General features: G+C 34.5%; 1 protein-coding gene across 2 annotated transcripts in view; it reads right to left on the bottom strand.

The window, feature by feature from the left end:
- The window catches only part of POF1B (POF1B actin binding protein), an 87,832-nt gene that overhangs the window by 59,517 nt on the left and 10,233 nt on the right, over positions 1-18,082 (bottom strand). For both annotated transcript variants that reach the window (XM_012464446.3, XM_012464441.2), the window contains exons 3-4: positions 13,367-13,441; positions 5,347-5,427 (exon numbers count right to left, since the gene is read on the bottom strand). In XM_012464446.3, the coding sequence (XP_012319869.2) occupies positions 5,347-5,427; positions 13,367-13,441 (156 nt within the window). The remainder of the gene's footprint in view (positions 1-5,346; positions 5,428-13,366; positions 13,442-18,082) is intronic.

Below are 18,082 nucleotides of genomic sequence, written 5' to 3'. Positions count from 1 at the left end.
GTGCTAGATAAAACCAGGCAATTGCTGAATAAGCAAATGAAGATCAAAGACGGAAGTAGACATGTCTCAAGAGGTCTTAGAAGGGAAAATATTGTAAATTAAGAAATGAGGAATTTTCAAGAAGCAGTAGAAAGTCAAAGGTATAAATGTTTCAGAGTGGTAAACAGATGAGAATTATAAAGTGGATTGAATTTGGATTACTACAAATCCATTGGGTTTGACTACTAAAATCAGTGAAAGAAAGTATAATGGGAAAAAAATTATGGAATCACAAAACCTGTATTTCAGTTCTTCTTCCTTCATCTATGTGCTGTGGAAAATTATGTAGGCCATTAACCTTATTGGAGGCTCAGTTTTTTTAGCATAGGGAGAGGAGTGCAGAATAGTAAGTAAAATCATGTGTTTTAAAGTACCCTTAATCTATAATTTTAATGCACAAATGATATTCACTTTTAATAATATAGTAATATAATATTTAAAATCCATACTGTATTTTAAATAATTTTGATAATTTCCTTATAACTTTTCTAGAATATCAAGTATAAAAATATACACAAGTAGGCTTACTGAGGGCAGGGACTTTGACTATCTTGAGTACCACACAGTGAATGAACAGAAGATTGAGGGAGAAGGAATGATAAGAATCTTTATCTTAGGAATGTAACCATCCTCTAAGAGAGGGAAAACAAATTTAGCAAAAGCATGAATTTTTTTTTCTGTGAAATAAAGTTCACTATAAATGATGAATAGTCTTTTTTAAAAAATAAAATGGTCTAGGCACGAACAGTGCTGATTCTCTCTTGAATGTATTTTGGTTACATTATGTGAAATGACTTACTGAAAAAAGAAAAAACCCTCCAAATTTAGGGGACAGTGTTTTCCCCAAATCTGTAAGAGAGTGAATAAAAAATGAATATAAATACTTCTATGAAAATAAGTCAACAAAATAAATTTAATAGGAACTTTTAGATTTCTCAACAAATGAGCTGCTAGACAGTTCTACTATTTGGCACCTTCTTTTTCTCAACCTGTTCATTTGAATTGGTGCCAGATCCACCCTAAAAATTAATAGGTGTTTTCAAAGTGGTGGATCTTATAATTTTAATTGTACCAGTTAGAACCTCTGGCAGTAATTCTCACATCTAACAAAGTATATAATCCCCAACATCTACTTTACTGTTCCCAGACCCCAAAATCTTGGTGGAGAAATTTTTGTTTTAAAAGAAGACTTGCTGATTTGGCTCATTACAATTTGAAGATATTCAACTTCAAGTAGACCCTTCGACCTTTGTGGTTATATTTGTAGTCATCAAATTCTTTATAATGTTGCTTACAAATATTTTCATTTTCCTCAACTCCTGTGCTTATTATTCCCTCACTCTCCCCCTCTTTACAGAGAAAATCAAAATAATCTATCCAATGAAATATCTCTACTTTCCTTCACATGTCAAAAATCTCCCTTTTCTGCTCCCTCCATCTACTTAAGGAAAAAAAAATGCATTCTCTCTTTCTCTCTCTTTTCCTGAAGTCATTTCTTGGTCTGTACCTGGACTCCCATTCCTTCTTAGCTCTTCCAGAATATTATCCAATTTGTCTCCTTTCTCTGTTGCATCTTTAGCCTCCCTTATTACTATTTTTTTCTATCTACAAGTTTCCCAGGTGCACAAGATTCTTGGTTCTCCTTTAGCGACCATCCTGTCTCTCCTTCCTTTGACCAATACACTTCCAGAAGAGTAATCTTCACTCATATTTTCAATTCCTCTGGATTTGCTCACCTGTTAACTTATTGCATCTGAATTTTGCCTCCACAAGTATACCAAAACGGCTCTATCAGTGTCACTACCAGTTCCTTAATGGACAAACCCTATTCTCAAACCTCCTCTTCTTAGGTCTTTTGGTCATTTAGGATGGTTGATCACCCAGTTTTTGCATTTGCTTCAGTTACGGTGTGTTCACATCTCTCTCTGGTAACCCCTCTGTGTGTGAAAGTGGCTCCTTCCTTCTGTCCACTTAAAGTAGCCATTTTTCAAGGTTCTGACCTCAACATTCTCCATTACCTCTTAGTTGTCTCACTGATTCCCATAGCTTCAATGATACCTTTAAGAGGAATGATTCCCACATCTCTATGTCAAATGTGACCTTCCTTTGAGTCATTTTTTAACTGCCTATTAGGCATCTTTCTGTTTCCATGCAACTAAAATGCTACTGGTTCAAATAAAACTCAAAATTTCAACCTTTTTAGATCTACTTCTCCTCCCACTCACTTTTCAATCATTTTAAGTGGGTCACCTTACTCTCAGTGTCTCGAGCCAAAAAGCTTAGGGTCATATTTGACTTTTCTCCACATCCAATAAGTCATCGAATCTTGTTAAAGCTACCCACTAAAGTAGCTGTCAGAGAAGATAGAGAGTGATGAATTTTCATCAGAAGACCTGAGCAAGTTACACTTACTCAAACTTTCATTTCCTTAGTAGTAAAACAATGCTAATACAAGGTTAATCATATTAATACCTTAAATACCACAATAAATCCTTCCCTGATTTCCCTCAAACAAATGTGTTAACTCTGACATCTGAACTCCAATAAGAATTTATCTGTAGTCCTTTCATGGCATCTATCCTACATCTCACCATGTATTCTACATAGCTATTTGTGGACCTGTCTTATTTCTTTCCCTGAGAAGAACTATATACTCCTTTAGTTTAGGAATCATGTCTTATTTCCCTGTTTCTGTTGAGAGATTGCATAGTGTCTTCCCCATAGCAGGAGTTTCACAACTGGAAAATTAATGAAATTGATTAGTATCAATTGGATTATATCACTAATGGAACAAATGTATTTCCTTCATTTCTGGATCTAATTTTAAACAGAATGCATAAATTCTTAGATTAAATGATCACAAATGGAGAATAAGGAAGATCAGGAACAAGAAAAAATTAAAAAGGCTTAACAGAGACAGAAAAAAATCATAATGAAAGAAGTGGATTGAAATCAGTTTAATTACAGGAAAAATAAATAAAGATTAGACAAGCTGGGAGGTGAAAGAGGATGAAATTGCTATTTATAAGGCTCAACTTATTATAAATATTGTAATTAAACTAGAATCTTCTCCTGAGGGAGTTTTAAAGAGCAAACAAAAAAGGAATCTGCTTAGATAAATAATATGGTAGGTATAGCTAAACAGGAATTTCAAGGTGCTTTGTAATACAAGTTAGATTATTTTTCGATTATAAAGCATCACGAAACTTGAAATCTGTTTCACTCCTCAATAATGCAAATAGTTAAATGATTTTAAATGACCATTTTCTTCAACCTTCTGCTGGGAATTTGTCCTAAGAGAAAACTTAACATGGCTGTGTTCAACTACAAGTTGAACAAGTTTGTAGTTGAACACAGCCATATTGATGAGCTTTTACAGGAGTAGGCTCAGTTTTTCCAATATATTAGATGCTTGCATATATATTTCTTATTTCTCTGTTCTTGTACCTACATGTGGGTAAGGGGGTGCATAGGTGAGTATTAGATCCTAATTGACCTCCGTCATCAATGTCCTTCATTTGCAAATGTTTTGCTCCTGGTTCTGCATTGTTCAATTTCGGTTCCAATTTTGCTGCTTTGTAATTGAATGGTCTTACACTAGCTAAGAACTTAAGTTGAAGAAGGTTGGGACCTTGTTTTGTTTACTGCTTTATCCTCCAGTTCTTAGTGCAATTTCTGGCACATAGTAGCCAAGAAATAAATATTTATTGAGTAAATGACTGAATTTCTGTGTGCTTCTGTTTTTTCCCCTTTTTAGGATTAAACAGGATGTAATATTGAAATTGCCTAGCATGGAGTATATACCCAAAAGTTATTAATTCTTCCTTTTCTCTATTAACTAAAGATTACGGATTCATCCAAAGTCACGTATTGCTGGCAAAGCAGATTGGAACCCAAGTGACTGGACATTTAAAATCTCTCTGGATATATCCTAGGCAAGCACAGCAATTCTCACATTATGAAAATAAAGGGTTATCTAGAACTAACTCTGAAAGCAAGGAATATCAAGTGCAATATGCATCCAAGTATGCATATCCCTCAGATTATGTGTAAAAAGAAAGAAAAAGAGAGAGGGAAAGGAAGAAGAGGAAGTGTGTAAAGTGACTGGCCAAGTAACAGAAAGAGATACACTCTTCTCTCCCAGGCCCTTCATATCTCCACCCTCCCTACCTTCCCCTCCCTACCTCTACCCTGTTCAGACTTGTTTAAATATTGATTCTGCAAAAGGAGGAATAGGCAACTGATTTAGCTATAATAACATGCCCTTTCAATATTTACACGGATATATGAAAATTCAAGCAAATGTCCAAAACAATCACTCCTCAACTCAGAACCTCAAAGGTTCATACTGACACACATGCACAACTAGCAGCCTCCCTAGCTAAGGAGCCACAAGAAGATGATTTTTAACAAATAAATAAAGAAGAAAGGGAATAGATACTAGTAGAAGCCTAGTACATCTTCCCCACTCACCTAGAATAGTAGCAAGCAGGACTCTAATCTAACCCTTTCCTTTCCACAGCTGAAGCAGTTTGTTTAATCCTATAAGGGAAGGGCAGGATGGTTTCCCATTATGGAAGAAAAATACAGAGCAAAGCAAAGAACTGTTGTAGTCCTATCTGGATTGTACTGTTGCCAATTGTGAAACTGATGTCCTTACAATTTCATAGAGCCTCCTGTTGGAGCTAAAGAAGTATGTGTGCGTGAATGTGAATGCATGTGTTGAGGAAGGATTATTACAGTGGAATCTTAGTTTGTGAAATGTAAGGATATATATCTCAGTAAAAAGATAATGTATTCTAAACAATTCATTGCTGGGAACAAAAGTTCACATACCAGAGGCAATAAAGGCATAGGGACACTTTTTAACTTTTGACTTTCAATTTTCATATTCCTAGTCCATATCTCCATAGCAAATGTGAATTGCCTGAAGACTCTAACCTCTGGTATAGCAGTTGACAGAGCTTTTATGTAAAGGCTGTAAAAGAACTTTGTCCCTTTTTTTGTTTGTTCAAAGTCCATAAAAGTCCTTTGCAGCATAAGGGTGGGGCTATAGAATAGGAAAACCTTTACAACCCAAGAATTTCCAAGCTGCTTGAAAGTATTGCATCTCTGAGTCAGAATATATAGACTCATGGTTGTCTGGCATTAAAGGTGGCATTTGTTGATACTAACAATCAGAAATTTACTTTGTAACTGTGAGAAAGTCCAACAATCTGATCTTAAGGATCTGGTAACTGATTAAGCCTTTTTGTTTAAGCAATTAACTTCTAAAGAATTATATGTTCGGAAAAGTTTGTGTCTTACCTGTTCAGGATTTTGTACTACATATTTCCTAATAGTGGTCTGTGGATATGTAGTAACTTTCACCGTTGGAGAATGAAGTTCCTGTGAAGAAAAGACAAAGACTGGATGCAATCATAGTTATTTAATGAACTTAGAGCTAGCAATACTAATAGGGAACAATTTACAGGGTGAAATTTTTAGTTATTTGCATGAATGATGATGTATGATTTGATGATTTAGTTAATTTTAGTTTCATAAACATGTAAAAAAGCATGTGTTCTATCCAACATTTTTCTGGGTGCTTGTATTATACTCATTTCATGGTATTTCATTCACATTCTAAACTATATTTGACAAGCATTTTAAAATGTTTGTTTCATTCTAAATGATTACAAGAAAATAATAGCTCAATAATGATGAATTGAATCTCTGATTTTGAAAAGACATCTTATGATTAAAAAAAATGAAAAGAGACGCAAAGAGAAAAACATATATTTGTGTGTACTTAAACCTTTGGATCTTCAGTGTGTTGGAAAGAGAGAGCCATAGATATCATTGTAAAGTTTTGATGGGAAAAGAGATTTTTGGGGAGTTTCATGTAGATTTATTTATTATTTTTAACTTTTATTATAGGAAAACATATGCAGGTTTGTTAATGAGGCAAATTCATGTCACAGGGGTTTGTTGTACAGATTATTTCATCACCCAGGTACTAAGCCTAGTACCCAGTAGTTATTTTTACTCCTCCCACCGTCCATCCTCAAGTGGGAGCCAGTGTGTATTGTTTCCCTTTTTATGTCTGTGATTTATCATTATTTAGCTCTCACTTACAAGTGAGAACATGTGGTATTTGGGTTTCTGTTCCTGTGTAAGTTTGCTAAGTATAATGACCTTCAGCTCCATCCATGTCCCCACAAAAGACATGATCTTATTCTATTTTATGGCTGCATAGTATTCCATGATATATATGTAGCACATTTTCTTTATCCAATCTCTCATTTCTTGGCATAATGAGTTCATATCTTTGCCTTTGTGAACAGTGCTGCCATGAACACTCATATACATATGTCTTTATGGCAAAATGATTTATATTCCTTAGGGTATATACCCAGGAATGGGATTGCTGGGTAAAAGGGTTGTTCTATTTTTGGCCCTTTGAGGAATTGCTACACTGCTTTCCACGATAGTTAAACTATTACACTCCAACCAACACTGTCTCCCTTTCTCCACAGCCTCACCAGCATCTGTTTGGTTTTATTTTTTTCTGACTTTTTAATAATAGTCATTGTGACTGTTATGAGATGGAATCTCATTGTGGTTTTCACTTGCACTTCTCTAATGATCAGTGATATTGAGCTTCTTTGCATATGCTTGTTGGTTACATGTATGGCTTCTTTTGAGAAGTGTCTGTTCATGTCCTTTGCCCACTTTTTAATGGGGTTGCTTTACTCTTGTACATTTGTTCAAGTTCCTTATAGATGCTGAATATTAGACTTTCGTCACATGCATAGTTGGCAAATATTTTATCCCATTCTGTAGGTTGTTGGTTCACTCTTGATAGTTTCCTTTGATGTGCAGAAGCTCTTTAGTTAAATTAGATCCTATTTGTCAAATTTGCTTTCGTTGGGATTGTTTTTGGCATCTATGTCCAGAATTGTATTGCCTAGGTTGTCTTCCAGGCTTTTTAGAGTTTGGGATTTTACATTTAAGACTGTAATCAATCTTGAGTTGATTTTTGTATATGGTGTAAGGAAGTTTCAATCTTCCGCATATGGCTAGTCAGTTATCCCAGCACCATTTATTGAATATGGAGTCATTCCCCATTGCTTGTTTTTGACAGCTTGGTCAAAGATCTGATAGTTGCAGGTGTACAGCCTTATAGCTGCACTCTCTATTCTGTTCCATTGGTCTATGTGTCTGTTCTTATACCAGTACCATGCTGTTTTGGTTACTGTAGCCATGTAGTAGTTTCAAGTTGGGTAGCTTTGTCTCCAGATGTCTCCAGCTTTGTTCTTTTTGCTTAGGATTGCCTTGGCTATTTGGGCTCTTTCTTTGGTTCCATATGAATTGCAAAATAGTTTTGTTTCTAGTGTTGTGAAGAATGTTCTTGGTATTTTAATAGGAATAGCATTGATTCTATAAATTGCTTTGGACAGTATGGCCATTTTAACAATATTGATTCTTCCTATCCATGAGCATGGAATGTTTTTCCATATGTTTGTGTCATCTCTGATTTATTTGAGTAGTGTTTTGTAATTCTCACTGTAGAGATATTTCACCTCACTAATTAGCTGTATTCCTAGGTATTTCATATGTGTGTCAATTGTGAAAGGGATTGCATTCCTGATTTTGCTCTCAGCATGATTGTTGTCCATGTATAAGAATGTTAGTGATTTTAGCACATTGATTTTATATCCTGAAACTTGGCTGAAGTTGTTGATCATCTTAAGATACTTTCTGGCCAAGACTATGGGGGTTTCTAGACATAGAATTATGTTAACTGCAAACAGGGATAATTTGACTTCCTATCTTTCTACTTCAATGTTCTTTATTTCTTTCTCTTACCTGTTTGCTCTAACCAGGACTTCCAATACTATGTTGAATAGGAGTGGGGAGAGAGGGCATCCTTGTCCTGTGCCAATTTTCAAGGAAAATGTTTCCAGCTTTTTCCCATTCGCTATCATGTTGGCTGTAGTTTTGTCATATATGGCTCTCATTATTTTAAGGTATGTTCTTTCAATACCTAGTTTATTGATATTTTTTAACATGAAGCAATGTTAAATTTTTTTAAAAGCCTTTCTGCATTTATTGAGATAATCATGTTGTTTTGTCTTTAGTTCTGTTTATGCAAGGTATCACATTTATTGATTTGTGAATGTTGAACCATGTAGTATCCCAGAAGTGAAACCTACCTGATGGTGGTGGATTAGCTTCTTGATGTGCTGCTGGATTAAGATTGCAAGTGTTTTGTAGAGGATTTTTGCATCAATGCTCATCAAGGATTTTGGCCTGAAGCTTTCTCTTGTATGTGTGTGTGTGTGTGTGTGTGTGTGTGTGTGTGTGTGTGTGTGTGTCTGCAAGGTTTTGGTACCAGGATGATGCTGGCCTCATAGAATGATTTGGAAAGGAGTCCCATCTCTTGAATTTTTTTGTAGTACTTTCAATACAAATGGTACCAACTCTTCTTTGTACATCTGGTAGAATCTGGCTGTGAATCCATCTGGTCCTGGGCTTTTTTGTTGTTGTTAGGCTATTTATTATTGATTCAATTTTGGAGTTCATTATTGGTCTGCTCAGAGTTTCATTTTTTTCCTGCTTCAGTCTTTGGAGGAAAAATGTGTCCAGAAATTCATCCATCTCTACTGGGTTCTTCAGTTTGTATACATAGAGGTGTTTGTAGTAGTTTCTAATGGTTATTTTTATTCCTTTGAGGTCAGTAGCAACATCTCCTTTGTCATTTCTAAGTGTGTTTATTTGGATCTTCTCTCTTTTCTTCTTTATTATTCTAGCCAGCAACCTATCTGCCTTATAAATTTTTTCAGAAAATAAACTCCTGGATTTGTTGATTTTCTGAATGTTTTTTTCATGTCTCAATTTCCTTACTTCAGCAATGATTTGGTTATTTCTTGTCTTCTGCTAGCTTTGGGGTTGGTTTGCTCTTTGTTTCCTAATTCTTTCTGTTGAGATGTTAGGTTGTTAATTTGAGATCTTTCTAATTTTTAGTTGTGGGTGTTTAATATAAATTTCCCTCTTAACCCTGCCTTAGCTGTGTCTCAGAGATTCTAGTATGTTATATCTTTGTTCTCATTAGTTTCAAAGAACTTCTTGATTTCTGTCCTAATTTCATTATTTACCCCAAAATCATTCAAAACCATGTTGTTTACCATGTAATTGCATGGTTTTGAGCACGTTTTAAAAATTTGACTTCTATTTTTATTGCACTGTGATCCAAGAGTGTGTTTGGTATGATTTCAGTTCTTTTGCATTTGCTGAGGATTGTTTTATAACAGATGGTTTGTTGGATTTTAGAGTATGTGCTATGTGATGATGAGAAGAATGCATATTATGTTGTTTTGGGGTAGAGAGTTCCATAGAGGGCTATCTGATCCATTTCGTCCAATCTTGATTTCAGGTACCGAGTATCTTTGTTAATTTTCTGCCTCAATGAGCGGTCTAATACTGTCAGTGGAGTGTTAATGCCTTCCACTATTATCGCATGGGAGTCTACATCTCTTTGTACGTCTCTAAGAACTTGCTTTATGAATCTTCATACTCCTGTGTTGGGTGCATATATGTTTAGAATAGAAGTCTTCTTGTTAAACTGAACTCTTTACCATTATGTAATGCCCTTCTTTGTCTTTTTTTTTTTTTTTTTTGTCTTTCTTGGTTTAAAGTCTGTTTTGTTTGAAATTAGGATTGCAACCCATGCTTTTTTCTTTTTTCCATTTTCTTGGTAGATTTTTCTCTATCCCTTTATTTTTAGCCTATGGATGTCATTGTATGTGAGATGGGTCTCCTGATGACAGTATTTTTGGTGGGAGTCTTGGTTCTTCAGCTTGCCATTCTGTGTCTTTTAACTGGGGCATTTAGCCCATTTACATTCAAGGTTGGTATTGAAATGTGTGCATTTCATTCTGTTAACATTTTGTTAACTGGTTATTATGCTGGCTTTTTTTGTGTGGCTGCTTTACAATGTAACTGGTCTGTGCACTTAAGTGTGTTATTCTATTGACTGGTAATAATTTTACTATCCATATTTAGTGCTCCTTTCAAGATCTCTTGTAAGTCAGGTCTGGTGGTAACAAATTCCTTTGCATTTGCTTATCTGAAAAGAATCTTATTTCTCCTTTGTTTAAGAAGCTTAGTTTGGTTGGATATAAAATCACTGTTTGACGATTTTTTTTCTTTAATAATATTGAATATAGGCCTCTAATCTCTCCTGGCTTATAGGGTTTCTGCTCAAAGGTCCACTGTTAGCCTGATGGGGTTCCCTTTTTAAGTGACCTGTCCCTTCTCCCTAGCTGCCATTAACATTTTTCCTTTCACTTTGACCTTGGAAAATCTGCTGATTATGTGTCTTGAGGATGATCTTCTTGTGAAGAATCTTGCATAGTTCTCTGTATTTTCTAAATTTGACTGTTGGCCTCTCTAACAAGGCTAGGGAAGTTTTTGTAGACTGTATCCTAAAATGTGTTTTCCAAATTGTTTGTTTTCTCCCTGTCCCTTTCAGAGATGCCAATAATTCATAGATTTAGATTGTTTACATAATCTCATATATTTCTCAGAGGTTTTGTTCATTCATTCTCATTCCTTTTTCTTTATTTTTGTCTGTCTTACTTCAGATAGCCAGTCTTCAGGTTCTGAGATTCTTTCCTTGACCTGGTGTATTCTTCTTTTAATATTTGTGATTGCCTTGTGAAATTCTTCTAGTGTGTTTTGCAACTCTAGCAGATCAGTTAGATTTTTTTTTTACTAGCTATTTTATGTATCAGCTCCTGTATCATTTTATTATGATTATTAGTTTCCTCAGAATGAGGTTTTCCATTCTCCTAAATCTCAATGATCTTTTTTTCTATCCATATTCTAAATTATTTTTCTGTTATTTCAGCTAGTTCAGCCTGGTTAAGAACCCTTGTTGGAGAACTAGCATGATCATTTGGAGGACATAAGCCACTTTGGCCATTTGAGTTGCCAGAGTTCTTCCATTGGTTCTTTCTTATCTTTGTGTGTGGTTGTTCCTTTAATTGCAACGCAGATTGAGGACAGTCAACAGACTTCTTTTTTGGATGTCTTCACAGAGCTGAGGTTTTGTGCAGGTTCTAAATAGTTGACTTCTTGTCTTTGGTTTCACAGGGGGTTATGTTAGTGAGGTATTGTTGTTGAAGCTTTGGGATGTGATCCAGTAGGTGGCGCTTAGGCATAGTGGTCAGTTGGTAGGCTCTTGCTCCTCTCTTATTTTCTCACAGTTGCAGCTAGGTTCACTCTCAATGCTCTGAAAGTGTGGGCTCCTCTCTCACTTGAGTGCTGGCTGTAGATTGTGGCTTGGCACTCCAGAGATATCCATTAAATCTCTAGGGAGATATCAGTGTTTGCTTTCTTCCCAACTTGGAGGCAGCAGAGAGGACATTAGCAGTGGTTGTGGGCAAAGGTCTTTTACTTGTCTCCTGGGTCTCCACCCAGAGAAATACAGGTCAGTGATCACTCAGTGCTATCAGCCTGGGATGGGGGTTCTGTGCTGTAGACCTAAACCGGTGGTTCCCTGCCTGGTAATGAGCAGGTCGGGGGTTCCGTGGCAGGGAAAAGAGTTAATATCACCAATATAAAGAGAGTTCTTAGATACCAATGAGAATAAAATCACACTTATGGAAAATGAGCAAATGACATGAACAATTTATAAACAATAAGAGCAAATGGTTAATAAACTTAAGAAAAAGTGTTCGGCCAAACAAAGGATCAAACATAGCAGGAGAATGCCATATTTTTACAGGAATTTTTTAAAAATAACAATGCTGATGAAGGTTCAACAAGGCAGACATTCTCTTATGGAGTCAAAAAAGATTGAATAATCATCCATAGGCTGGAATATGCAACCATTAGATAATGGTCTTGAATAATGCAAATTTATATTAAAAGTTCATGATACCATGTAAGTGAGAAAATGAGAATATAAAACTGTATATATGGTATAAACTCAATTTTGTATTTGAATGGAAGAAAACACAGCAAAATATAAAGAGCAGTATCTCTAGGTGGGGGAAGGAATCATGAATAATTTTTGTGCTTCTTTATATTCTTTTATAGTTGTATAATTTTCTACAACAAACATTTTCATTATCAGAAATAATATGTACAGTAAACCCAATTTTAAAGCCCTTAATTATGAAGAAAAGATAGTTAATACAATTTTTTTGACTGAATTTGAGTGTAGTGAACACCCTGTGATTTAGGTGAATTTACTTTTTGACGCAATCTCACTTTGATGGTCCTATAGAGCTGCATTTCTAAATCACTTGTAACCTTTATCCCACTGTCCAATGGTTTGTTAAGTATGTGGCCCATGCTAGTCTGTGAGTTCCTTGAAAATAGTAATTGTGAGTAATTCATCTTAGTGCAATATGTGACACGTACTTGGTATTCAGCAAATGTAAGCTGAATAAGTGCATTACTCTAATTGACTTAACTCTAATCTAGACCAAACTGAGAAGTGGTAGGGAAACTTTTCCTTGATAATCTTCTTATTTGTTCTGTATAATATCACATTTTCCTTGCTGTACTCAAGGACTAAAAACCAGGTTTTGTTCATTTGTCTCCTCACTGTCCAAGTTCACATCCTGACCCCTCATCTGGGTCAGTGGATTTTCTTAAAACAGCATCTCCCACCTTCCTAGCCTCTAAATCCCATGCCCCCTTTATTCCTCTTTCATGTAACAACAAACTTAGTGTGCTTTATGTTTTGCTTTCTAGAATTTACTTTTTGATATATGGCAATTACTTAATAAAACACATATTTTAATATTCTGTTTATTATCATAGCTACCTTTTAAATACACAATGTCTAGATTCAATCATAATCCTAAAAGTGGGATTATTAGGCCATAAAGGCTAAGGAAATAGACCCTTGTGTGTCTTCCAAATCATACATCTATAAGAAGAGTTAGTTATGACCCTATAAGGTATTCTTTCTGAATATGAACTCATAATACTATCACTCATAAAGCCAAGTCTTCAGTCAATTTGAGATCTAGTTATTTCATCCATACTCACTAGGAGATCCTTGGCTAAATTAAACTGCACTCAAACTAAAAGCACTTATATTGAATAGGCAATGAAACAGAAGAATCTGATTCATAGCACTTGTTTCACATTACTTTAATGGGCTGAGTTGATTCTCATATGTGAGAATCCTCTTTCATACTTTATGATCCTCACATGGTATGAATGTGTAAAGTCTTATGAGGGTCTAAAGATTGCTTACATGCATGAAGAATATTTCCATATAAAAAAGAGGAAAAAATCTAATGTAATTCACAACTTCCTTTACCTGTTCAGTACTTTGGCTTATATGTAGAGTGCTTGGGGCGCATGTAGATATTTTTAAAGTTGGAGAATGGAGTTCCTGTTAAAAGAAACAAAAGGGAGTTCAGAAATTATTTGAAAATCTTAATCTCGAGGTATTTTTTTCTTTATTTTTATAATAATACGGTTAGTCAGAAATAAGAGCATTATTTGGTGCTTTCTTAGATGATGTCCATCTTTCCAAAGAACTGAATTACTTTGCTGTCTTCTCACATAACCCAATGATAAAAGACTTTCTAGAGTGCTTTCACAGCAATACATTCTCCTTGTACTTTAGGTTGTATTCTTTTTGTTTCTCCTTCAAGAACTCTGCATTCATATACACCCCAATGTTATTGTATGTTTGCAATTAACAAGATATAATATTTTATCAAACAAAACTTTTCTTTCAGTATTTGTTTTATTTCTTTTTCAAATTCATATAAATTTAAGAGGTACAAGTACAGTTTTGTTACATGGATATTTTGCATAGTGGTGAAGTCTGGGCTTTTAAAGTAACCATCACCTAAATAGTGTACATTATACTTATTAAGTAATTTCTCATCAAATGACATAAAATTTAATAATTCTCAAACCAGGAGATAGAGACCCTGTTCTCCATGATGTGCTTATTTCATATTGCATGCCTCTATCAAAATGTCTTATGCATCTCATAGATATATATACTTAATATGTGCCCAAAATTTAAAAAATAAAATAAAACTTAGAAAAAATAATTCTCAAATCAATATATGAAACTACCTTTGAAAACTCAACTAAGAGTAATTTTAAAAGTAAATTTCAAGCTACCTTTGAAAACTCAACTAAGAGTAATTAATTTTAAATCAATTCAAGCTGACTTAATTATGGTTTGTCTACTCTGCTTCTAGTCTAATTTCAAAGAGTAGGCTCTGCTGTTAAAAATAATCTATAAAAGTGAAAGAATATAATTTTAAAAAATGATCCAATAAAATGATCACTGTATCCATCATGCTGGCATTATTTACGTATTTCCTCAAAATCAGCAAAACTGCAATAACTTCATTAGTGTGCAGAGTTGATGGCATTACTCAGTCTCCCCATACCTTACCATAATTTCAATCAATTGGCACAACTGCAAGATTTTTTTATACAAAGGTATAAATATTTTTTTCTTTAGAACAAGGGGACTATTAAAAATCAGAATCATTAATTTACAAGGTAAACACTGACAGACTCTTACAGAACTATAGTTATAATGTAGATGTTACACGTGTTCTTAAAATAAGACTATGAATTTACTCAAACTGCCTTAAGTTCTGCATTCTTTCTTGTTGTTGTTGTCGAACTTGCAGCATTTGCATCCACCCCCACCCCTTATATCAACAGCAATACTGCAGGCTCAGTGTTTCCAGGAATCTTTTGCATATGTTACCAGATTTTCTGCTGATAATTGAGAAGACTTGCTCAGACAAATGCAGAGAATTAAAGATTATAGACAAAACAGGTATATATTCTCCAGTTTAGGAAAATGGTTATAAATACAACCTTGTGTAGGCAGGTTTGGCCCACAGACCCATGAGGAGCGGATTCAAGGAGACAAGAAAAACAAAAAGGGGGTACTCTTTAGTTATGCAATAATACATGAACACATTCTTAATTTAAAAATTGTGATAGATAAGGTTAAAGACCTTCTTTTGACCATCTTCACTCCACTCACTTACCCAGAAGTGACCATTGTCAGTTAAGGTGTCTTTACATAAATATTTATGTATAAATAGTAATATTATTGCTCTTATTGTTCTACAACTTAAACTAAACAGTATCTCTTGTATTATGTACTAGATACATGTTTTAACTCATTATTTTAAATTAGTAGTATTCCAAAATGCTTGTTTTATAGCTTGTTTATGTATTTTCCTACCGATTAACATTCAGATTGTTTCCACGTTTTCACTGTGCTGCAATGAGCATCCTTTTGCAACATGTTTCTTTAGAATCCCACACAGAAGTGGGATTGCTGGGCCATCGAGTACATGTGTTATTCATTTGAACAGATACTGCCCTATTAATTTCCCAAATTTGACTATGATAATTATACAACTATAAGCAGTGTGTGAAGGTATTCATGACTAGAGGATGTTTGGTCTATTTAGGCTGGGATTAATAATATTACACTAGTATCATTCTGAGAAGACAGTTATGTACATGGCTAGTATCTGGTGGGTGTTGTGGAAATGATAGCTCTCTCTTCTTTCTTGTAACCAATTCAAATATGATGGCATTAGCAAATGAAACTTAGCAAACCTTACTCGCTTACTGGAATAGCTTTTAAGATACAAAAGTGTATTAAGAAGTTTTATAAATCTGCAGAAATTAAAACAAGTAGGAATACACACACATCACACATCACAGATAAAAACATTTGTTTATGTGAGTATAGGCAGAATTATTTGTTTAGATGCTAATATAATAGATATTTGAAGGGCAAACTGTTGTATTTGAGCAAAGACTAGTCTCACCCTAAAATGAAAGAATACTTTAATCTTCTTAAATGTGGAAAGCTGGAATATTAATTCCATAGAGTATAATATATTCAATTATTTTTAGCCCTACTTCAGCCTTCATTATTAGAATTGATCATCTAGACAAATGTGGCTTTCCCATATAACTCTCATGGAAACACTAGGAAACAAATGTAATAGCTTCAAAAATCACAACATTAAGATGTAGCTTAATATGAGTCAAAAATATTTAGACATATGTTGCTGACCAACATGAATTTAAATTGCATCAATATGGATTTAGGCTGATCATAAGGGGGAAAACCTATCTGAACATAAGGTTTATTAATTCCAGAAAGATTTGCTGAAGAAACCCCCTTTTCCCTGGAAGTTTACAGAACTAGCTAAGACGATGTGAGTAAATGTACAAAATGAACAAAATCTTGATGTTGAAAGGTATTTTCAATGGCATCAAGCTCTAGGCAAGATTTCTGCAAGTCATCCCATAAATAGCCATTGAACATTCCATAGAAAGTGTTCCAAAATGTTTCTGAATGAATGAATGGGAGATCGTAGTTTTAAAAGTACCCCAGTAATAACAATCCAAACCTCCCTCTTAATAACCTGTATCAGTCAGTGTTTAATTTTCACTGTTACTCATCTGTATATAGCTTACCTAAATCCTTCATATTCAAACACATTTAATTCAATAAATGGTTATTTTTTTAGTTTTTATGCCTTTTGTGCCACAGCCCCACATTCCTGATGACCAAATAATTGAAGACAATAATGGGGTGGTGGTGGCTGTAATGACATAGTGGAAAAAGTGCTAGACTTGGAGTCAGGAGCCCTGGATTTTATTCCCAGTTGTATTAGTAGCCACTTGTGTGGTATTGGTCTACACATGCTCTCTCTCTGAGATTAGTTTCCTCATGTGAGAAATGGGATATTATTTAAACTTGTCAGTCTTGTTTTTCTTTGATGATGCTGGTTATGATTATAATAACTAACACCTATTAATAGCTTTCTATGCCAAACATGTTACATAGATAATTCTCTTTAATACTCAAAACAGCCCTATAAAGGAGATACTATTATGACTCCATTGCACATACAAGTAAAGTTAGACAGAGGTAGAATAGGTAACCAGATGGAGATTACACAGCTAATGTTAAGGTGCTGGAATTCCAACTCAGCATGACTCCAGAATTCATGCTCTTAATCACTATACTTTGCCACTTTTATGGCTTGCCTCATTATATTTTCTGTTTTTCAAGTTGTGTAACCTAATTATATGGTTAGATTTGACTAGTCCTTATAACAGAAAGTCAAATACTGGGACTTTTAAAATTATTCACTGTCAAAAGCAACTTTGGAGGCCTGAAAATAAGAGACCCACCCAAAAGTGACTGTGTGAGAACGGCCTTGACTAGATAATTTAAGCTTCTATAAACTCAATGGAAGTTGTTTGTAATGCGTGATACATTTACAGAGTGTACTCACAGGCTTCTAAAACTCAATAAACCAATGAATTTTTATTTAATACTTATATCATCTAATCTTTTCAATTTTGCAGGAAGACCTTAGTTTTTCTGATAAAATATTCAGCATTTCGTCGAGTCATTTATTCCTGTGGGTCAAACTTGCTATATACACAAGCATTATACTTTATTGGCAACTTTCTTTAAGCAGAGTCTAGTGAATAAGAATTTGGCTTATAATTATGTGGACTCATGTCTAATATATCCAACACTGCTTCAAGTAATGATTTTCAACTTTGGGAAAGTCATAACAGCTCTCTTCCTCCTATTCCTTTTTTACTTTTTATGAAGCACATATGGCATTACCAATTTTTAGACGAGAGTAGATTAAAACCTGTTTTGGGGATAATTTCACTACATCACTTGAGACAATTGTCCATACCTCTGTACACCCTAAATTGGAACTAGGAAACTCTGGTTTTCCTAGAGAATTTATTATTCACAAAAGTATATCTTATTTCCAACCATTTGTTTAAAAGGCTGTTTTCAGAGTTAAATCAGATGACGTGCCAATGGCCTAAATGTCTCCGTTATTCACTTTAGTGAGAATGCTTTTGAGTAGCTCAGTACAGTGGAGAAAGAAGTGAAAGCAGAAGCTGAAAAAATATTATTCCCCTTTGATAAAAGGAAAACCTTAAAACCTTAATATATACACTGAATTCTAGGATTATTTCAGAG

This window comes from Aotus nancymaae, unplaced genomic scaffold, assembly GCF_030222135.1.
Source record: "Aotus nancymaae isolate 86718 unplaced genomic scaffold, 86718_ANA_hifiasm-v0.15.2.pri h1tg000004l, whole genome shotgun sequence".
Taxonomy (NCBI): Eukaryota; Metazoa; Chordata; class Mammalia; order Primates; family Aotidae; genus Aotus; species Aotus nancymaae.
This window is presented reverse-complemented; position numbering and strand designations above follow the sequence as displayed.